Consider the following 20,319-nt stretch of genomic DNA (forward strand, 5'->3'; position numbering starts at 1 on the left):
GAAAGAGGTGGTTACCGACGAAAATATCAAAAAAAATTCCACAAAATGATTTTGAATGACCGTAAAATGAAGTTGATCGAGATAGCAGAGGCCTTAAAGATATCAAAGGAACGTGTTGGTCATATCCTTCATCAATATTTGGATATGCGGAAAGCTCTGTGCAAAATGGGTGCCGCGTGAGCTCACATTTGACCAAAAACAACAACGTGTTGTTGTGTTTGCAGCTGTTAACTCGTAATACACCCGAGTTTTTCCGTCGATATGTGACAATGGATAAAGCATGGCTCCATCACGACACTCCTGAGTCCAATCGACAGTCGGCTGAGTGGACAGCGACCGGTGAACCGTCTCCGAAGCGTGGAAAGACTCAAAAGTCCGCTGGCAAAGTAATGGCCTCTGTTTTTTGGGATGAGCATGGAATAATTTTTATCGATTATCTTGAGAAGGGAAAAACCATCAACAGTCACTATTATATGGCGTTATTGGGGCGTTTGAAGGTCGAAATCGCGGCAAAACGGCTCCATATGAAGAAGAAAAAAGTGTTGTTCCACCAAGACATCGCACCGTGCCACAAGTCATTGAGAACAATGGCAAAAATTCATGAATTGGGCTTCGAATTGCTTCCCCACCCACCGTATTCGCCAGCTCTGGCCCCCAGCGACTTTTTCTTGTTCTCAGACCTCAAAAGGATGCTCGCAGGGAAAAAATTTGGCTGCAATGAAGAGCTGATCGCCTATTTTGAGGCAAAACCGAAGGAGTACTACCAAAATGGTATCAAAAAATTGGAAGGTCGTTATAATCGTTGTATCCTTCTTGAAGGGAACTATGATAAAAACGAATTTTGACAAAAAAAATGTGTTTTTCTTTGCTAGACCGGGGACTTATCAGCCAACCTGTTATATTGTCTTATAATTGCACCCTGATCAAGAATATATATACTTTATATAGTCGGAAATCGATATTTCGATGTGTTACAAAACGAATGACAAACTTATTAAACCCCCATCACCATTCTATTGTGATGGATATAATAATCCCTACACTCAAAAAAATAAATCCTATATGGCACTAAAGCCAATTTAATTCTATTTTAGATCATGGAATTATTATGTTTTGACAAATTTTCCTTGATTTTTAATGATTTTAATAATAAAAGATGACAAAATTATACAGAAGCATAAATATTTACTTAAATTGTATCTCCCACGAAATAGTTCAGAATTTTTTAAAAGTTTAGCAATAATGCGCCCATCATGACGTATGGCACTAAAGACAATTCTGAAATGTTGAACTCCAATTTTTTCTTTGAAACTACGAAATTTTCTTTAATAATTATGTCGAATAAGTTTTCGTGAATTTGTCCAAAAATATTTACTTATTTTTGTGAAATCGGCGTGACATCTGCTTTTGTAATAGAGATTACTTAAAATTTTCTAAAATTAACCAAAAATTGTTTCCTGGATGGTTCAGTTTTTCGAGTGTATATATGTACCACCAACTGTCTCGTACAATTTAAAATTTAAAATACAATGATTCTATGATTCTTCCGCAAAGATAAATTCTTAGCTTTGTTTTTTTATGCATAACTTAAATAGTATTTTTTTTTTTGGCTCTAAAATAAATTAATAACAATCACTTAATCTATGAGTATTTAGTTAAATTAAAACTTCTAAATTCCTTACTCAACTATCGGCTCTGATTGATTGTATGGGGACAGACACATCCAGGACCGAGACATCAATCACTTCCGTTGTTGCTGAGGCAGTGGATTCATTTGCATCAATACAAGGATCCATTGTACTGGAAATTCTAACACTATCAGTCATATGTAAGGGACTCGAAGCCTGGGATGGCGTCACTACAGCCGCTACCGCTGTGGCCTCAGAATTACTGGAGGTTTGGAACAATTGAAAGAGGCTGGAATGTTTGACAATTGGAGGGAATATTAAATTACTCATAGCTTTAAGAGGACTAAATTTCTCCTGATGGCTATTACTGTGTATTCGATGGGGATGTGAATGATGAGTGCGATGGTGTCCAGTATCACCCGAAGGTGCATGATGAAATGTGAAATAATTGAGATTATTGTTATTGTGAGAATTGTCCGATGATTGAACGTTATCGGATACTGGCAGATTTTCACTGGAAGTTGAGAGAGTATTACTTTGAAGTTGGCCATTGTTAGAGTGTTTGTCATTCGTTTGAATCTCTCTATGGGGCGAAGGTGTTGTTGAGTTATCACTGGTGCAGGAACAGGAACGTGTTAAGGATTTTCCATGGAAGTTTAATGCTTTTGTGGCGTGAGCAGATTTTCGAAATTTCGGTTTGTGTCCTGGCGATACGGGATTCGAATCACTGTCGATGATGAATATGGAGTTGCTACTTAAGCAACCATTGGATGTGGAGTGCATAAGGGATTGAGACCGTATATCAAATCTTTGCTTAAGATTTTGAATTTGCTTTGGCGTTAAGGGTGGAGTATGGGTTGGGCTTCTAATCAATTGAGGCCCCCGATTAGGGGAATTTGTTTTGGATTCCATTTCATTCTTAGGTATTTCATGATCACTTTGTGAACAGGGAGTACTTGGTGGTCTCTCGTCTATATCGGAGCGTAACTTTTCCCTCATTGCACAAGCAATAAGGCTTTGATTTAGGAGTTTATGATCAACTCCACCACAAGATGGTTCTTGAGTTCGACTGGGCAGGAATACTTCTTCAAAGTCATCGTCTTCCAAACTTGGTGAATAGGTACAGTTGTCATATGAGTAAGGACTTTCACACCTCTCCTCAGTTTTCTTACGTGCTTTTCGACGATTACGTGGAGGTGGTGTTGGTGGCTCCAAATCTTTATCGTCAGGAAAGATGTAATTGATCACGCCCTTTTCAGCATTACTTGAAACTTCGCGTATATTCCATATATCTCGTTCGATATCGGTTGTTACAGAAGCCACAGCGGCTACAGTTTGGTGGATATTATTGAGGCAAGGTTGCACCACACCACATTTCGCAACCAATTGGGGAGTTTTCATGGATTGTTGTTGTTGTTGTCGAAGCCATATGGGGGAATCTGAAAAACAGGTATAAAATGCAGAGTTAATTGATTGGACTGGGAATGATTTATTATGCTTACCTATATAAATCCTCGTTTGAACATTGCTTCTCGAACTAACATCCATCGATTGCAAACGATGCTGCGAGGCCAGCGAATAACGATGTTGGGCATCCAATGTCACTTCCACTTCAATACCCATTAATCGCAAGAGTAAATTTTTCATTGCCAAACGGAAATCTTTCAAATGATAAGCATATAGTATAGGATTCACAGCAGAATTCAAATGGGAAAGAATAATGCAGAATAATGTCAATTTGGGATGTATATAGCATGAGGGACAAAATGCCTGAATGCAATTGATAGTGTACAAAGGTATCCAACAGATCATAAAGAAGAGTACAATAATCGATAGGTTTTGTGTAGCTTTAACATCTCTTTTCCTTGCTGCTCCAAGAACTCGCAACATTGTCCCACCATGACATGGTGTCCGACCATTCCCATTACTGTTAGCTATATGGGCTGTGGAACTACGGCGACTTGTATCACCCATGGGATTCATAGTTACGATTTGTCGCACCTGCTTGATGATCACCTTATATATGTGGGCATAAAATGCTAGCATTAATAGGGCGGGCGTGATTATGGTGGCAAAATAGAGGAAAACTAAATAGTTGTAATCCATAACTTCGACAAATAGGCAAGCCTGATTATCGTCCACCGCAGCATGCCAACCGAAGAGAGGTAGAAATCCGACTATGGTTCCAGCAACCCAGCACATGGAGATAATAACTGAAATTAAAAAAATTTAAATTAATTAAAATAATTGTTTTTTTATATTTGGAAGGAAAACTTTGGATTTAGGTCATGAATCAATGATTTTTGGTGTTTCTTCGTGGATTGGATTTTTAAACATATTTTTTGGAATATTTCATGTCCCGTCGGTGATAATGTTCAATGAAATTAAAATATTCTTCTCAGACGCTTCTCCCGTCATATGTCAGTCTTACGTGGAATTTAGGGATAGGAAGTCAAGACCCCGTAGAGTGAAATAGGGATTTCCTCAAGGTGGATTGATGCATCCAGCACTGATCTCTAACTATTGTCTATTCCATACTCTCCTGACGGTGCCGTGATTGTATCATATGCGGACGATTGTACAATCATTGCATCCGGGCCCAATGTTGATGACGTATGCGATAGATTAAACGTCTACCTTGCTGATCTTGCCAGTTATTTCACTGTTAAAAATTTGAGCATATTCGACCAAATCCACCAAATCATCAGCCACACTATTCACTACATGGACGGTAGAAATATGCAGACACTTGTTTGTCAGAGTCGATGGCGAAATAATTCCAACTATAAATTACCCTAATATTCTCGGGGTCACATTCGACAGTTGTCGGCCCATGCAAATGGAATTTGCGATAAGCTCCGTGGCAGCACTTGGGGAGCGGACAAAGAAACCATATAAGGCAATTGACCGGTCAGTGACACACAGTGCAATAACATACAGACCATCATTCCTGTGCGTAGACACTATGACACGTTGCCATCCAAATCACCATATTGAGAGAATGTAAGGGTTGATCTTCATCTTCTCGAGCGCGAGATCCAGTGTTACAATACTGTAACTGAAGCGGTGAGAAGCTACATGGTTAATCCTGTTATCGCAGCTTGACCTCCGCCCAAAGCACCGGAGGTAAAAGAGCTCCCGCGGGCGGTTAGTTGTGGCCCAAACAATATCAGGCAAATGTAGCCGCCTCAATTCCTATCTATTAGCGATTGATAGCAGCGTAGCTGACGTGTGTCTCATCCAGCGTTGCCACAATGAATTTTTATTTTGGACCAACATTTTTCCAAAATTGGACCAAAATTCGTACCAGTGGACCATATTTAAAAAATTTACTTAATATCATTTAAAAGCTAACATTTTTCCAAAATTTTACTTCGATATAAAATTTTGTCAAAATTTTATTTCTATAGAAAATGTCTTCAAAATTTTTTTCTGTAGAAAATTTTGTCAACATTTTTTCTCTGTAAAAAAACTTTCTCAAAATTTTAGTTTTTTAGAAAATGTTGTCCAATTTTTTTTCTATAGAAAATGTTGTCAAAATTTCATTTCTATAGAAAATGTATACTAACTTTTATTTCTATAGAAAGATATCACAACATTTTATTTCTATATAAAATATTTACAATATTTTCTTCCTATACAAAATTTTTGCATAATTTTGTATCCATACAAGTTTTTCCTGTACAAATTGTTTTTAAAATTTCAGTTCATTAGAAAATGTTTTCAAAATTTTATATCTATAGAAAATTTTGTCAAAATTTCATTTCTATAAAAAATTTTGTCGAAATTTCATTTCTATAGAAAATTAGGCAAAATTTTATTTCTACAGAAAATTTTGCCAAACTTTTATTTGTATAGAAAATTAGGCAAAATTTTATTTCTATAGAAAATTTTATCAATATTTAATATCTATAGAAAATATGTCAAAGTTTTATTTCTATTGAAAGATATCGCAAAATTTTATTTTTATATAATATTTTTATTTATTTTTATTTTTTATTTATTTTCTTCCTATACAAAATTTTTGCATAAATTTGAATCCATACAATTTTTTTTTATAGTTTATTTCTGTAAAAAATTTTGCCAAAATTTTATTTCAATAGAAAATTTCGTTAAAATTTAATTTCTTTAGAAATTTTTGTCAAAATTTTATTTCTATAGAAAATTTTGAAAAAATTACCGATTTGATGAAAATGAACCAAAATCAACCAAATTCCATTTGGTCCGCCCATCGGACCAAATTTAAAAATTAATAATTTTTTGGAACAATTTTGGTCCGATCGGACCAAAATGGCAACCCTGGTCTCATCGGATACCGACGTGACACTCGTCTCCTTCTCGCACTCTAGACACCTCACATACTTGTCGCAGTGTTCCTTGATGTGTATAAAAGCAATGTATCAAAGCGTTGGTGCTGAGGAATGTCCATGTCCTGTAGCCGAAATTTTTGTATGCTCAGGTCTTCCATACTGTCTTTAAGACATTTTTACGATAATATTTGGTATTTATTTTGATCCCACGGTCGGAAAATGCGAGCGGGGGAGTTAATATCAGTTACCCACACCATTACCATGGACGTAGCTTGAGTTCTGGTAATCAAACGAAGGTGCAATTTTTCGGAAGGGTCGTCTTGAGATGATGGATATTTTGGCATTTTCAAAGCTAACCTTACTCTCTAAAATTACATAGGCATAAAAATCTAACGGAAAATGCGGTAGAAATGAACCTAGGAACATATTTTTAGGCCCCTTAAGCCCAGGGCTTCAATACTGTGTTTATGGAATTTTCCCGTTAATATTCGGCATTTATTTTGACCCCCCGGTTGTTGAGTACGAGCGGGCCATCGTTAAGGTGACCCACACCATTTCAACGCTGGTGCTTGAGTTCTGATAGCCAATCGAAAGTGTACATTTTCAGCTAACCTCTTTGGCACGTAACGCCCATCATATTGCTTGTGCACAAACTGCTAAATTTGAAATGGTTTCTCGTCGGAGAAAACGAAATTCGGTAACTCCCCATTTTTTCGTAAGCGAAGCAACTCCTTGCATCATTCCAGTTTAAAAGTGGAAGAGCTCGCCGATCTCCTACATTTTTCGAAACTATAATAGCTTTAGTCTAAGCTCATTTTTCAATATGCGTTGCATCCGTTCTCGTGATGTGTTCAGTTCAAGAGTTGTTTTCGGTGAAATCTTTTTTCGTATATTTTCTGGTGTTGTTACCGTTTTTATTCCACGGTTGCCACTCGTTCTAAAAATAGTCTTGTTAGTTATATATTATAATCTCTCCTACACAAAAAAATATTTTTTGCCTTCAATCACGAAATTAATTGATCCAATTAATTTTTAATTGAAATGTTTTCAATCACAGAAATGAAATTATCAATTAAAAACTTAATCGAAAGTCAATTAAAAAATTAATTGATACTATTAATTAAGATTTTAATTAGAAACATTTTAAAGAACTTTTTCTGTGTATTAGCGACAATTTTTTGGATGTATCCCTTGAATTGTAAATAGGTCGAATTTTAAAGGTTTTAACGATTTTACCTTGCACCAACAAGGGAAAGTTACTACTTCTACACAAAGGGATAAATTACTGGCAATGGATTTTGATAGTATGACCACGATGTATTTAATGATATTGAATTTACAGAAAATTTGTCAAAATTTTATTTCTATAGAAAAATTTCTCAATCTTTTATTTCTATAGAAAAATTTTTTAATTTTTTTTTCAAAATTTTATTATTATAGATTTTTTTTTTCAAAATTTATTTCTATAGAAAATATTAGTTGGAGAGGAATGTTTTGCAAAATCTACCAAAATATCAATAATTCTACCAATCTATCTAACAGTAAAAAATGAACCATATTTGGTAGAATCCTGCCGTGGATGCAACACTGCAAGTATCGCTGTAATGAGCACTGGTACGAGAAATAATATAACAGGTTGACTGATAAGTCCCCGGTCTGACACATAGATTGCGTCGCTAGTATTAAATGCATATTATTTTTATATAGTACCAACCTTCAAATGATTCGTGTCAAAATTTGACGTCTGTCAGTCAATTAGTTTGTGAGATAGAGCGTCTTTTGTGAAGCAACTTTTGTTATTGTGAAAAAAATGGAAAAAAGAATTTCGTGATTTGATAAAATACTGTTTTCTGAAGGGGGAAAATACGGTGGAAGCAAAAACTTGGCTTGATAATGAGTTTCCGGACTCTGCCCTAGGGAAATCAACAATAATTGATTGGTATGCAAAATTCAAGCGTGGACGTCCGAAAGAGGTGGTTACCGGCGAAAACATCAAAAAAATCCACAAAATGATTTTGAATGACCGTAAAATGAAGTTGATCGAGATAGCAGAGACCTTAAAGATATCAAAGGAACGTGTTGGTCATATCATTCATCAATATTTGGATATGCGAAGCTCTGTGCAAAATGGGTGCCGCGCGAGCTCACATTTGACCAAAAACAACAACGTGTTGATGATTCTGAGCGGTGTTTGCAGCTGTTAACTCGTAATACACCCGAGTTTTTCCGTCGATATGTGACAATGGATGAAACATGGCTCCATCACTACACTCCTGAGTCCAATCGACAGTCGGGTGAGTGGACAGCGACCGGTGAACCGTCTCCGCAGCGTGGAAAGACTCAAAAGTCCGCTGGCAAAGTAATGGCCTCTGTTTTTTTTTGGGATGCGCATGGAATAATTTTTATCGATTATCTTGAGAAGGGAAAAACCATCAACAGTGACTATTATATGGCGTTATTGGAGCGTTTGAAGGTCGAAATCGCGGCAAAACGGCCCTATATGAAGAAGAAGCAAGTATATACGGCCGTAAGTTCGGCCAGGCCGAAGCTTATGTACCCTCCACCATGGATTGCGTAGAAACTTCTACGAAAGACTGTCATCCACAATCGAATTAATTGGGTTGTGGTATCTTAAAACTTCTTAACATCGTTTTTTAAATTGTGAGTTAGTCTATACGTGGTATATATTAGACAAAAATGTTATGTATAGGTAAGTCTACAAATAATTACGAATCGATATGGACATTTGCACGGTACGTAGAGAGCCAGAATTGAAATATGGGTTCGCTTATATGTGGGCTATATACAATTATGAACTTGATATAGACCATTTTATGTGTGATTGGGGATCTATTTATCTGAGGGCTATATATAACTATAGACCGATATGGACCTAGTTAGGCATGGTTGTTAACGGCCATATACTAGCACAATGTACCAAATTTCAACTGACTCGGATGAAATTTGCTCTTCCAAGTGGCTCCAAAACCAAATCTCGGGAACGGTTTATATGGGGGCTATATATGATTATGGACTGATGTGGACTACTTTTGGCATGGTTGTTAAATACCATGTACTAAATTCACGTATCAAATTTCAACCGAATCGGATGAATTTTGCTCTTCCAAGGGGCTCCGGAGGTCAAATCAGTGGATCGGTTTATATGGAGGCTATATATAATTATGGACCGATTTCGACCAATTTTTGAATGGGTGTTTGAGGCCATATATTAACACCACATACCAAATTTCAACCGAATCGGTTGAATTTTGCTCTTCCACGAGGCTCCGGAGGTCAAATCTGTGGATCGGTTTATATGGGGGCTATATATAATTATGGACCGATGTGGACCAATTTTTGCATGGTTATTAGAGACCATATTCTAACACCATGTACCAAATTTCAGCCGGATCGGATGATATTTGCTTCTCTTAGAGGCTCCGCAAGCCAAATCTGGGGATCGGTTTATATGGGGGCTATATATAATTATGAACCGATGTGGACCAATTTTTTCATGGTTGTTGGAGACCATATACCAACACCATGTAACAAATTTCAGCCGGATCGGATGAAATTTGTTTCTCTTAGAGGCTCCGAAACCAAATCGGGGGATCGGTTTATATGGGGGCTATATATAATTATGGACCGATGTGGACCAATTTTTGCATGGTTGTTAGAGACCACCTTGTACCAAATTTCAGCCGGATTGGATGAAATTTGCTTCTCTTAGAGGGTCTGAAAGCCAAATTTGGGGGTCCGTTTATGTGGGGGCTATACGTAAATGTGGACCGATATGGCCCATGTGCAATACCATCCGACCTACATCAATAACAACTACTTGTGCCAAGTTTCAAGTCGATAACTTGTTTCGTTCGGAAGTTAGCGTGATTTCAACAGACGGACGGACGGACGGACATGCTCAGATCGACTCAGAATTTCACCACGACCCAGAATATATATACTTTATGGGGTCTTAGAGCAATATTTCGATGTGTTACAAACGGAATGACAAAGTTAATATACCCCCATCCTATGGTGGAGGGTATAAAAAGTGTTGTTCCACCAAGACAACGCACCGTGCAACAAGTCATTGAGAACGATGGCAAAAATGCATGAATTGGGCTTCGAATTGCTTCCCCACCCACCGTATTCTCCAGATCTGGCCCCCAGCGACCTTTTCTTGTTCTCAGACCTCAAAAGGATGCTCGCAGGGAAAAAATTTGGCTGCAATGAAGAGGTGATCGACGAAACTGAGGCCTATTTTGAGGCAAGGAGTACGACCTAACTGGTATCAAAAAATTGGAAGGTCGTTATAATCGTTGTATCGATCTTGAAGGGAACTATGTTGAATAATAAAAACGAATTTTGACAAAAAAAAATGTGTTTTTCTTTGTTAGACCGGGGACTTATCAGCCAACATGTTATTGTTATATATCGTCTTAAAAACCAATCACACTAACACACTTAGGTTTGGTTAGATAAAGTGGCAGCCCGACGTATCAGGCTCACCATTGTGATACCACATTTGTGAACTTCTCTCTTATCACTGCCCGATTCCATGTTAAGCTCAATGACAAGGGACCTCCTTTTTAAAGCCGAGTCCGAACGGCGTTATAGCCGAGCCCGAACGGCGTAAAAGAGAAGCTTTGAAACCAAATGTCACCAGCATTACTGAGGTGGGATAATCCACCGCTGAAAAACTTTTTTTTGGTGTTCGGTTGAAGCATGAATCGAATCCACGACCTTGTGTATGCAAGGCGGGCATGCTAACCATTGCACCACGGTGGCTCCCACTAACACACTTGAATTCCATGAATACATTAGGCATTAGATCACAATACTTTTGTAAGCAAGGAATAAATCTATCAGCTTTCAGACCAGCGGCTTAGAAATTAAATCAATCTAAAATTGGTTAGAATACATATCACCCACTCTGTACAGTTAATTGTTATTGATGATTCGTAAGTAATGTTTGATCATAAAACATAAATCCAATACTAAATTTTCCACAGACAATACACAATTTCTTGGTTATGTTATCAATATAAATCTTTTCATATTTCTTTCATATATATTCTTCTAATAATTCATAGTTTGTCATAGAAAAATACATTAATTAAAGATGACAAAGCAGACAATGGTTGTGTGAAATTAATCCCTTGAAGAATGAAAGGCATTAGTCTTAAGACTGGAAGAAAAAGAAATCCTACAGTAGAAGGTAATAAAATCGTATAGAGAACAAATTGAAGAAAACTTGCAAATGGCTAATAGAATGAGCATGGCTAATTGTGACTAACCTCTTTATAGACATGGATATACTGGCATGACTGGCAACAAATTTGTGTTTTTGCTATGATATGATGTTATTGCCCTTCTTGTTGGTCACATTATTATTATATTACAAATATAAATTTAATCTTAAAATTCGATTTAAATAAATTTTGTCAATTATTTACGCCCAAAATGAAGATAGTTAAGTCGGTTTGCCCCATCGATGTTTGCTTGGTTTTTTATTAATTGCAGTCAATAAATTGAAAGTTTATGATGCACTCTTTTATGTGGTGTAGTTGCGTAGCTGACGTTGATGGAATTTATGGCCATAGATAGAAATGTAGTGCAGGGATGGAAAATCGAATTTCTACAAAAATGTATTTTTTCAGTGAAAAATTACTTTTCACTCAATTTTGGTTTTTATTCGACAAAAACATACTACAAGTACAAACAAGTAAGGAAAGTCTAAAGTCGGGCGGGGCCGACTATATTATACCCTGCACCACTTTGTAGATCTAAATTTTCGATACCATATCACATCCGTCAAATGTGTTGAGGGCTATATATAAAGGTTTGTTCCAAATACATACATTTAAATATCACTCGATCTGGACAGACTTTGATAGACTTCTACAAAATCTATAGACTTAAAATTTAAGTCGGCTAATGCACTAGGGTGGAACACAATGTTAGTAAAAAAATATGGGAAACATTTAAATCTGAAGCAATTTTAAGGAAACTTCGCAAAAGTTTTTTATGATTATCGCTCGATATATATGTATTTGATGATAAGGGAAATCACAGTCCTTTTTACGAGTTTTCGGCTAAGCAGAGGCGATTTTAAAAGGGAAAATGTTGGTATTTTGACCATTTTTGTCGAAATCAGAAAAACATATATATATATATATATCTAAATTTGAACCTATTTCAACCAAATTAGGCACGCATAGCTACAATGCTAATTCTACTCCCTGTGCAAAATTTCAACTAAATCGGAGTAAAAACTTGGCCTCTGTGGTCATATGAGTGTAAATCGGGCGAACGGTATAAAGGGTGATACGGTCAAAATTTGGTCAAGGGAAAACGCGTGTAAATAGGTTAAATCGTTTATTTAAAAAATCAAATTAAATTTCTTTTTCAAGTTCAATTAGTATAAAATTCAGGAAAAATATTCAGTTAGGCTTTCGCTTTTCAAAATCCGAATTGCCGGGCCTCACGCTTGACACCTGCCATCAGATTTTGTACAGCCACCTTGTCCACCTTCTTCGCCGCAGAAAGCCAGTTTGCCTTGAACTGCTGCTCGTCCTTAGCAGTTTTTTTGGTCTTCTTTAGGTTCCGCTTGACAATAGCCCAGTATTTCTCAATTGGGCGGAGCTCTGGCGTGGTGGGAGGGTTCTTGTCCTTGGGAACCACCTGCACGTTGTTGGCGGCGTACCACTCCATGGCCTTTTTACCGTAATGGCAAGATGCCAAATCCGGCCAAAACAGTACGGAACAACCGTGTTTCTTCGGGAAAGGCTGCAGACGTTTATAAAAACACTCTTTCACGTAAATTTCTTGGTTGACAGTCCCGAAAGCTATGAAAATGCTGCTTTTCAAGCCACAGGTACAGATGGCTTGCCAAACCAGATATTTCTTTGCGAACTTTGACAGTTTTATGTGCTTGAAAATATCTGCTTCCTTTCCCCTTCCTTTTGCCGTAGTCCCGAAAGCTATGAAAATGCTGCTTTTCAAGCCACAGGTACAGATGGCTTGCCAAACCAGATATTTCTTTGCGAACTTTGACAGTTTTATGTGCTTGAAAATATCTGCTACCTTTCCCCTTCCTTTTGCCGTATAAAACTCCTGTCCCGGAAGCTACTTGTAGTCGGCTTTGACGTAGGTTTCGTCGTCCATTACCACGCAGTTAAACTTCGTCAGCATCGTCGTGTACAGCCTCCGGGATCGCGCTTTGGCCGTCGTATTTTGTTTATCATCGCGATTTGGAGTCACTACCTTCTTGTAAGTCGATAGTCCGGCTCGTTTTTTGGCTCGATGCACGGTTGTAGACGATACACCCAGCTTATTTGCGGCATCTCGGAGAGAGAGGTTAGGGTTTCGCTTGAAACTACTGGCAACTCTCTTTGTCGTCTCAGCGGCTTCCGGTTTTCGATTTCCCCCCGATCCAGACTTCCTGGCTGTAGACAAACGTTCCCCAAACACTTTTATTACATTTGTAACGGTTGATTTGGCAACTTTTAGCGATTTTGCCAGCTTTGCGTGCGAGTAGCTCGGATTTTCGCGATGCGCGAGCAAAATTTTGATACGCTGCTCTTCCTGCTTGGACGGCATTTTGACAACTGAAGAGTGAATTCCAAAATCAAGATAGGAGCAACATTCTACACACACACACCTTCAAAATGGGTGTTCAGTTTTTTAAATGCAAAATTGAAAGAAATACGTCAAGTTTATATTGACCAAATTTTGACCGTATAACCCTTTATATGGGATCTATATCTAACTCTGAACCGATTTCAATAAAATTTGGCACACTTGACTACACTACTAATTGTACTCCTAGTGCAAAATTTCAACCAAATTGGAGTAAAATTCTGGCTTCTGGGACCGTATTAGTCCATATTGGGCGAAAGATATATATGGGAGCTCTATCTAAATCTGAACCGATTTTAATAAAATTTGGCACACTTGACTATAGTACTACTTGTTCTTCTTGTGCAAAATTTCAAGCAAATTACGTTAAAACTCTGGCTTCTGTGGCCATATAAGTCCATATCGGGTGAAATATATATATGGGAGCTATATCTAAATCTGAAACGATTTTTTCCAAAATCAATAGGGTTCTATTCTGAGCCAAAACACATACTTGTGCAAAATTTGAAGTCGATTGGACTAAAACTGCGACTTTGAATACAAAAATGTGTTCACGGACAAACGGGCATGGCTATATCGACTCAGGAGCCCACACTGAGCATTTTTGCCAAAGACACCATGTGTCTATCTCGTCTCCTTCTGGATGTTGCAAACATATGCACTAACTTATAATACCGTGTTCCACAGTGTGGCGCACGGTATAAAAATTAATCAAATCACTTCTAATGTTTTGGTAGTTAAATACTTGAAATTCAGAAACAATGTCAATTTCTTCCAGGAAATCAATTAGTTAAAAGAGAGTAATTCCTCCTGGTCGTCCTCAATATTCTATTTTCTAATATTTTTGTCAAACTATTAAAATTACGGATATAGGTTCAAAACTATATACCCCAAAAAGTTACAAAATCGCTCGGGAGTACTCTGACCTGGGTGAAAAAAGTATTGAAAAAACTACTATAGTACTGCATTTTCCATCTCTGAAGTAGTATCGAGTTTAGTTCATTGCAGTCGATGTTACTTTTAATTAATAATGTCTTCGCAAACTGGTGGGTGGTCAAATTAACTTTCACTGTTTGTACGTCTGTCTAATTTTGCAAAATTGAAAGGCTCGGTATGAGAGGCTTGTCACACAAAAAACTGCAATGAACATGAGAGTTGATTAATTGCATAAATATGAGTAGAAAATGTCGTCATAATCTATGATGGATATGAGGACAAATATTTCATCACATGAAGTGTAAATGGGTAGAGGATGTATAATTTTAAAGGGTATGGGGATTAATAACTGTTGTTATATAGATATAAACTTTTTTTATGTGGATAGCATTAGTTGTTTAGAGCGTTTTGTTTTATACATGTATTATAATTTGTAATTATAATAAAGGTTTCTTATTTATAAAATAAACCAAAAATATTTTTTGATGTGAGTTTCAATGTAATATTTTATCTTAACTGTCCATCTGTTGGAACAAGACACCCCCAAATACCCTTTAAATTCATTTTTCATAGCTGATAATTATAGACATATCCCAATAATGAAACATGGTATATTTACACAGAATAAAAGTTACTAAAATTTCTTTACCGATAGTTTCAAAGAGGATTTTATATAGGCCTCGGTGCCTTGTCAAAATAATTTCAATTTAACGTCAAGCTGAAATTACCAAATTTAGAAAAATATTCAAAAAAGGTGGCAAATTGGGTGAAATGCAATGTTACAATATTAGCTTAAATATGCATCATACAATTATATTGTAATCAAATTCTTGGATTCTTTGTTGTTCAACTCGAAAACTGTCATAAACTAGCGAATGAGATGGCTGACCTTTTCAATACAGAAATATACCAGCTGATGTGTTATCAAACGAAAAACTATCTTAAAAATTCCAGGGCAACAAAGTGATATGCTTCTAACGCTCTCATTAGCCGAAAATGTGATTCTCAAGGTGGGAAGCCCAACAAATACACGGAGTTGGATAAAGCGACCAAAAGGTTGAATTGAAAAAAAAAAAAAATTGAGGAAAATGTGCCTCGCTACACAATTTAAATCTCGACTCATTTGAAGGGCGCTATTTCATCAGATTTTCTTGAACGTTTAAATTTAAGATATCTCTAGAAATTGAAAAATCAGGTTGTAGATCGAATAGATCCAGATCAGATGCAGTTTTCATATACTTATATGTTAACATTTTAAATTTAGCCTCGTTAAATCCTGAAAAAAATCAAATCAAAGTCTTATTTTTCTCGAATCTCCTATTACCGAAAAAAATCAAAATTTCCTCCAAATCTTAAAAAAATCGATTTTTTATATAAAAATTTGTTTTGCCCGTATCTTTTTAACTATGTTTCTTGGAGTGAAAAGGAGCTTAATTGGTGACCATCCTCAAACAAATCAAAATTCCATCTCATAAACTATGGTCCAAGAGCGAACATAATCGTAATGTTGAAGAACCAAAAAACAAAATCAAAATTCGGTCAATATCGTCAGAATATTGATTTTTTATACCCTAAACCACATAGTGGTTTGGGTATAATAAGTTTGATCGGCCAAAAAATGTGCCTACCAGAAATATTGATTTTAGACCCTATAAAATATATACCGATCGACTCAGAATCACCTCCTGAGTCGATCTAGCGCTTGGTGTCCGTCCGTCCGTCCGTCTGTCCATGTATTTGTTGTTCACAGGATTCCGGTCGCAATTATTAACCGATTTTGATGAAATTTGGTACAGGGAGTTTTTTGGGCACAAGGACGAACGCTATTGAATTTGGAAGAAATCGGATCAAATTTAGATATAGCTCCCATATATATGTATCGCCCGATTTCGACAAATGGGGTCACGTTGAGCGTTTTTGCAAACGCATCGTCACCAAATTTGGCAAGAGGTAATCTTTTCCATCGCCCTTCAAGTCTGCAAAATTTCATCGACATCGGTTCAGATTTAGATATAGCTCCCATATATATGTATCGCCCGATTTTCCCAAATTTGGCCAGAAAACCCTTATTTATCAACCGATCTGACCCAAATTTGGCTAAATGTAGTCTTCTATAGCACTTACGTGCAAAAAATCATCGAAATCGGTTCAGATTTAGATATAGCTCCCATATATATGTACCGCCCGATTTTTCTAAATTTGGCCATAAAACCCTTATTTATCAACCGATCTGACCCAAATTTGGCTAAATGTAGTCTTCTATAGCACTTACTATATGTGCAAAAAATCATCGAAATCGGTTCAGATTTAGATATAGCTCCCATATATATGTATAGCCCGATTTTCCCAAAATTGGCCATAGAACCCTTATTTATTAACCGATCTTACTAAAAGTTTGCTAGATTCAGTCCTCTATAGTACTAACTATATGTGCAAAATTTCATCGAAATCGGTTCAGATGTAGATATAGCTCCCATATATGTATCACCCGATTTTGCACAAGGTAAACTTTTTGTGGTATTAATCAAACCCGCAAAATATTATGCAATTTGGTTCAGATTTAGATATAGCTTCCATATATATGCATCGCTCTATTTTCCCAAATTTGGCCATAATACTCTTATTTATTAACCAATGTTACTCAAATTTCAAATTTTGATGTACTAGCCGATCGTACTTATACGTACTTGTAGCTTTTACATAAGAATATTGCTCGATTTTTACAAATTTTGATTTATTACCCACACTAATTTAACGATTTTCTCTTTTTTAATAATGGGCTCAATATTAGTGACTAACTCCGTAGATGCAATATCAACACAGCCAGTGTTGCTAGAAGTAGGGGAAATTCCCTATATGTAGGGCTAATATTTATGTAGGCTAATATTTAGCGTACATTTTCACTCACCATAATTTGTAATAATTTTTATATTTTGGTGGCTCTAGAGGAGGAAATTAGAAGCCGGCAAGGCTTGATCTTTAACAATGTGTGGTAAACTTTATTCCTGTAGAAAATTTTGTCAACATTTTATTTCTATAGAACATTTTGTCAAAATTGTATTTCTATAGAAATTTTTTTCAAAATATTATTTCTATAAAAAATTTTCTCAAAATTTTATTTCTGTGGAATTTTTTCTCAAAATTTTATTTCTATAGAATTTATTGTCAAAATTTTATTTCTATAGAAAAATTTCTTATAAAAATTTGTTTATAGAAACATTTTTTCAAAATTTTATTTTTATAGAGATTTAATAAAAAAGGTTACTAATTTGGGTAGAATTCTACCAACTGTGGCAACCGTGGTGGTAATACAAATTTATATTCTAAGTTATATACGTTGCATATTCATATTTTAATATAATAAAGTACTTAGAACCATTTTTGTTTTGTAAAATTTTTTAAATTTAACGAAAAATATAGTAGGGAAAATTCATTGGGAATGTATGGGAAAGTAGGGAACTTTTTTTGACCTTGTAGGGTAAACCGAACATTTTCCCTGGCAACATTGACTATGAGCTATAGTCAGATTGACACAAAGCACCCATAGACATGTACCCCTTAATTTTCTTAAATATGTAACTGCGGTTTATCTCCCAGACCTATATGTTACCCAACAAATGCTTATGATTACTAATTCTGTAATGGTGGTTTAGGGTATGATATAGTCGGCCCCGCCCGACTTTCTACTTTACTTACTTGTTTTTTTATATGAAAAATTTAAATTCCATCCTAATCTTAAAAAAATTTAATATTAACAATTTGTCGTTGCGTTCTATAGCGTGAACGTCCTTAATTTGCGGCCACCTCTCACAACAAAAACCAAAATTCCATCAAAATTACCAAAAATTTTTTTTAAATATGAAAACTTTTTTGCTCGTTTCTCTTAAACCATCCATGCTGGTGGGTATTTAAGAGTCGGTCTGGCCGAACTTATGACCAACATTTAATTGTGAATAAATCTATGTTTTTCTTGGACCATTGCTCGCTACCGTGATACTGACAGTGTTGCATCGCGTTCAAAAAGTGTACGAAAACAAGAGAGTATTAAAGGGTGATACGGTCAAAATTTGGTCAATATAAACTTGACGTATTTCTTTAAATTTTGCATTTAAAAAAACTGAACAACCTTCATTTTGAAGGTGTGTGTGTAGAATGTTGCTCCTATTTTGATTTTGGAATTCACTCTTCAGTTGTCAAAATGCCGTCCAAGCAAGAAGAGCAGCATCGCAAAAATCCGAGCTACTCGCACGCAAAGCTGGCAAAATCGCTAAAATCAACCGTTACAAATGTAATTAAAGTGTTTGGGGAACGTTTGTCGACAGCCAGGAAGTCTGGATCGGGGGGAAATGGAAAACCGGAAGCCGCTGAGACGACAAAGAGAGTTGCCGGTAGTTTCAAGCGAAACCCTAACCTCTCTCTCCGAGATGCCGCAAATAAGCTGGGTGTATCGTCTACAACCGTGCATCGAGCCAAAAAACGAGCCGGACTATCGACTTACAAGAAGGTAGTGACTCCAAATCGCGATGATAAACAAAATACGACGGCCAAAGCGCGATCCTGGAGGCTGTACACGACGATGCTGACGAAGTTTGACTGCGTGGTAATGGAAGACGAAACCTACGTCAAAGCCGACTATAAGCAGCTTCCGGGACAGGAGTTTTATACGGCAAAAGGAAGGGGAAAGGTAGCAGATATTTTCAAGCACATAAAACTGTCAACGTTCGCAAAGAAATATCTGGTTTGGAAAGCCATCTGTACCTGTGGCTTGAAAGCTGCATTTTCATAGCTTCCGGGACTGTCAACCAAGAAATTTATGTGAAAGAGTGTTTGAATAAACGTCTGCTGCCTTTCCTGAAGAAACACGGTTGTTCCGTACTGTTTTGGCCGGATTTGGCATCTTGCCATTACGGTAAAAAGGCCATGGAGTGGTACGCCGCCAACAACGTGCAGGTGGTTCCCAAGGACAAGAACCCTCCCAACACGCCAGAGCTCCGCCCAATTGAGAAATACTGGGCTATTGTCAAGCGGAACCTAAAGAAGACCAAAAAAACTGCTAAGGACGAGCAGCAGTTCAAGGCAAACTGGCTTTCTGCGGCGAAGAAGGTGGACAAGGTGGCTGTACAAAATCTGATGAGGCCCGGCAATTCGGATTTGGAAAAGCGAAAGCCTAACTGAATATTTTTCCTGAATTTTATACTAATTGAACTTGAAAAAGAAATTTAATTTGATTTTTTAAATAAACGATTTCACCGATTTACACGCGTTTTCCCTTGACCAAATTTTGACAGTATCACCCTTTATATGAGAGCTATATCTAAATCTGAACCGATTTGTATGAAATTTTGCAGACTTGAAGGGCGATGAAAAAGATTATTTTTTGCCAAATTTGGTGACGATCCGTTTGTAAAACAACGTAACCCCATTTGTCGAAATCGGGCGATACATATATATGGGAGCTATATCTAAATTTGATTCGATTTCTTCCAAATTCAATAGCGTTCGTCCTTGTGCTCAAAAAGCTCCCTGTAGCAATTTCATCAAAATCGGTTAATATTTGCGACCGGAATCCTGTGAACAACAAATACATGGACAGACGGATGGACGGACATCAAGCGCTAGATCGACTCAGGAGGTGATTCTGAGTCGATCGGTATATATTTTATGGGGTCTAAAATCAATATTTCTGGTAGGCACATTTTTTGGCCGATCAAACTTATTATACCCTGACCACTATGTGGTTTAGGGTATAAAAAGCGTCGCCAAAAATGTAGTGAAAATGTTTTTTGGATCCGGAAGTGGTGCCA

General features: G+C 36.7%; 1 protein-coding gene across 1 annotated transcript in view; it reads right to left on the reverse strand.

The window, feature by feature from the left end:
* Window positions 1-621: 621 nt before the first annotated feature.
* Window positions 622-20,319, reverse strand: part of AdoR (Adenosine receptor) — a 127,847-nt gene continuing 108,149 nt past the window's right edge. Inside the window, exons 3-4 of the mRNA XM_075300727.1 lie at window positions 3,131-3,841; window positions 622-3,067 (exon numbers count right to left, since the gene is read on the reverse strand). Of these exons, the coding sequence (XP_075156842.1) occupies window positions 1,683-3,067; window positions 3,131-3,841 (2,096 nt within the window). The 3' untranslated portion in view covers window positions 622-1,682. The remainder of the gene's footprint in view (window positions 3,068-3,130; window positions 3,842-20,319) is intronic.

The sequence above is a fragment of the Haematobia irritans genome, chromosome 3 (assembly GCF_050003625.1).
Source record: "Haematobia irritans isolate KBUSLIRL chromosome 3, ASM5000362v1, whole genome shotgun sequence".
Classification (NCBI taxonomy): domain Eukaryota; kingdom Metazoa; phylum Arthropoda; class Insecta; order Diptera; family Muscidae; genus Haematobia; species Haematobia irritans.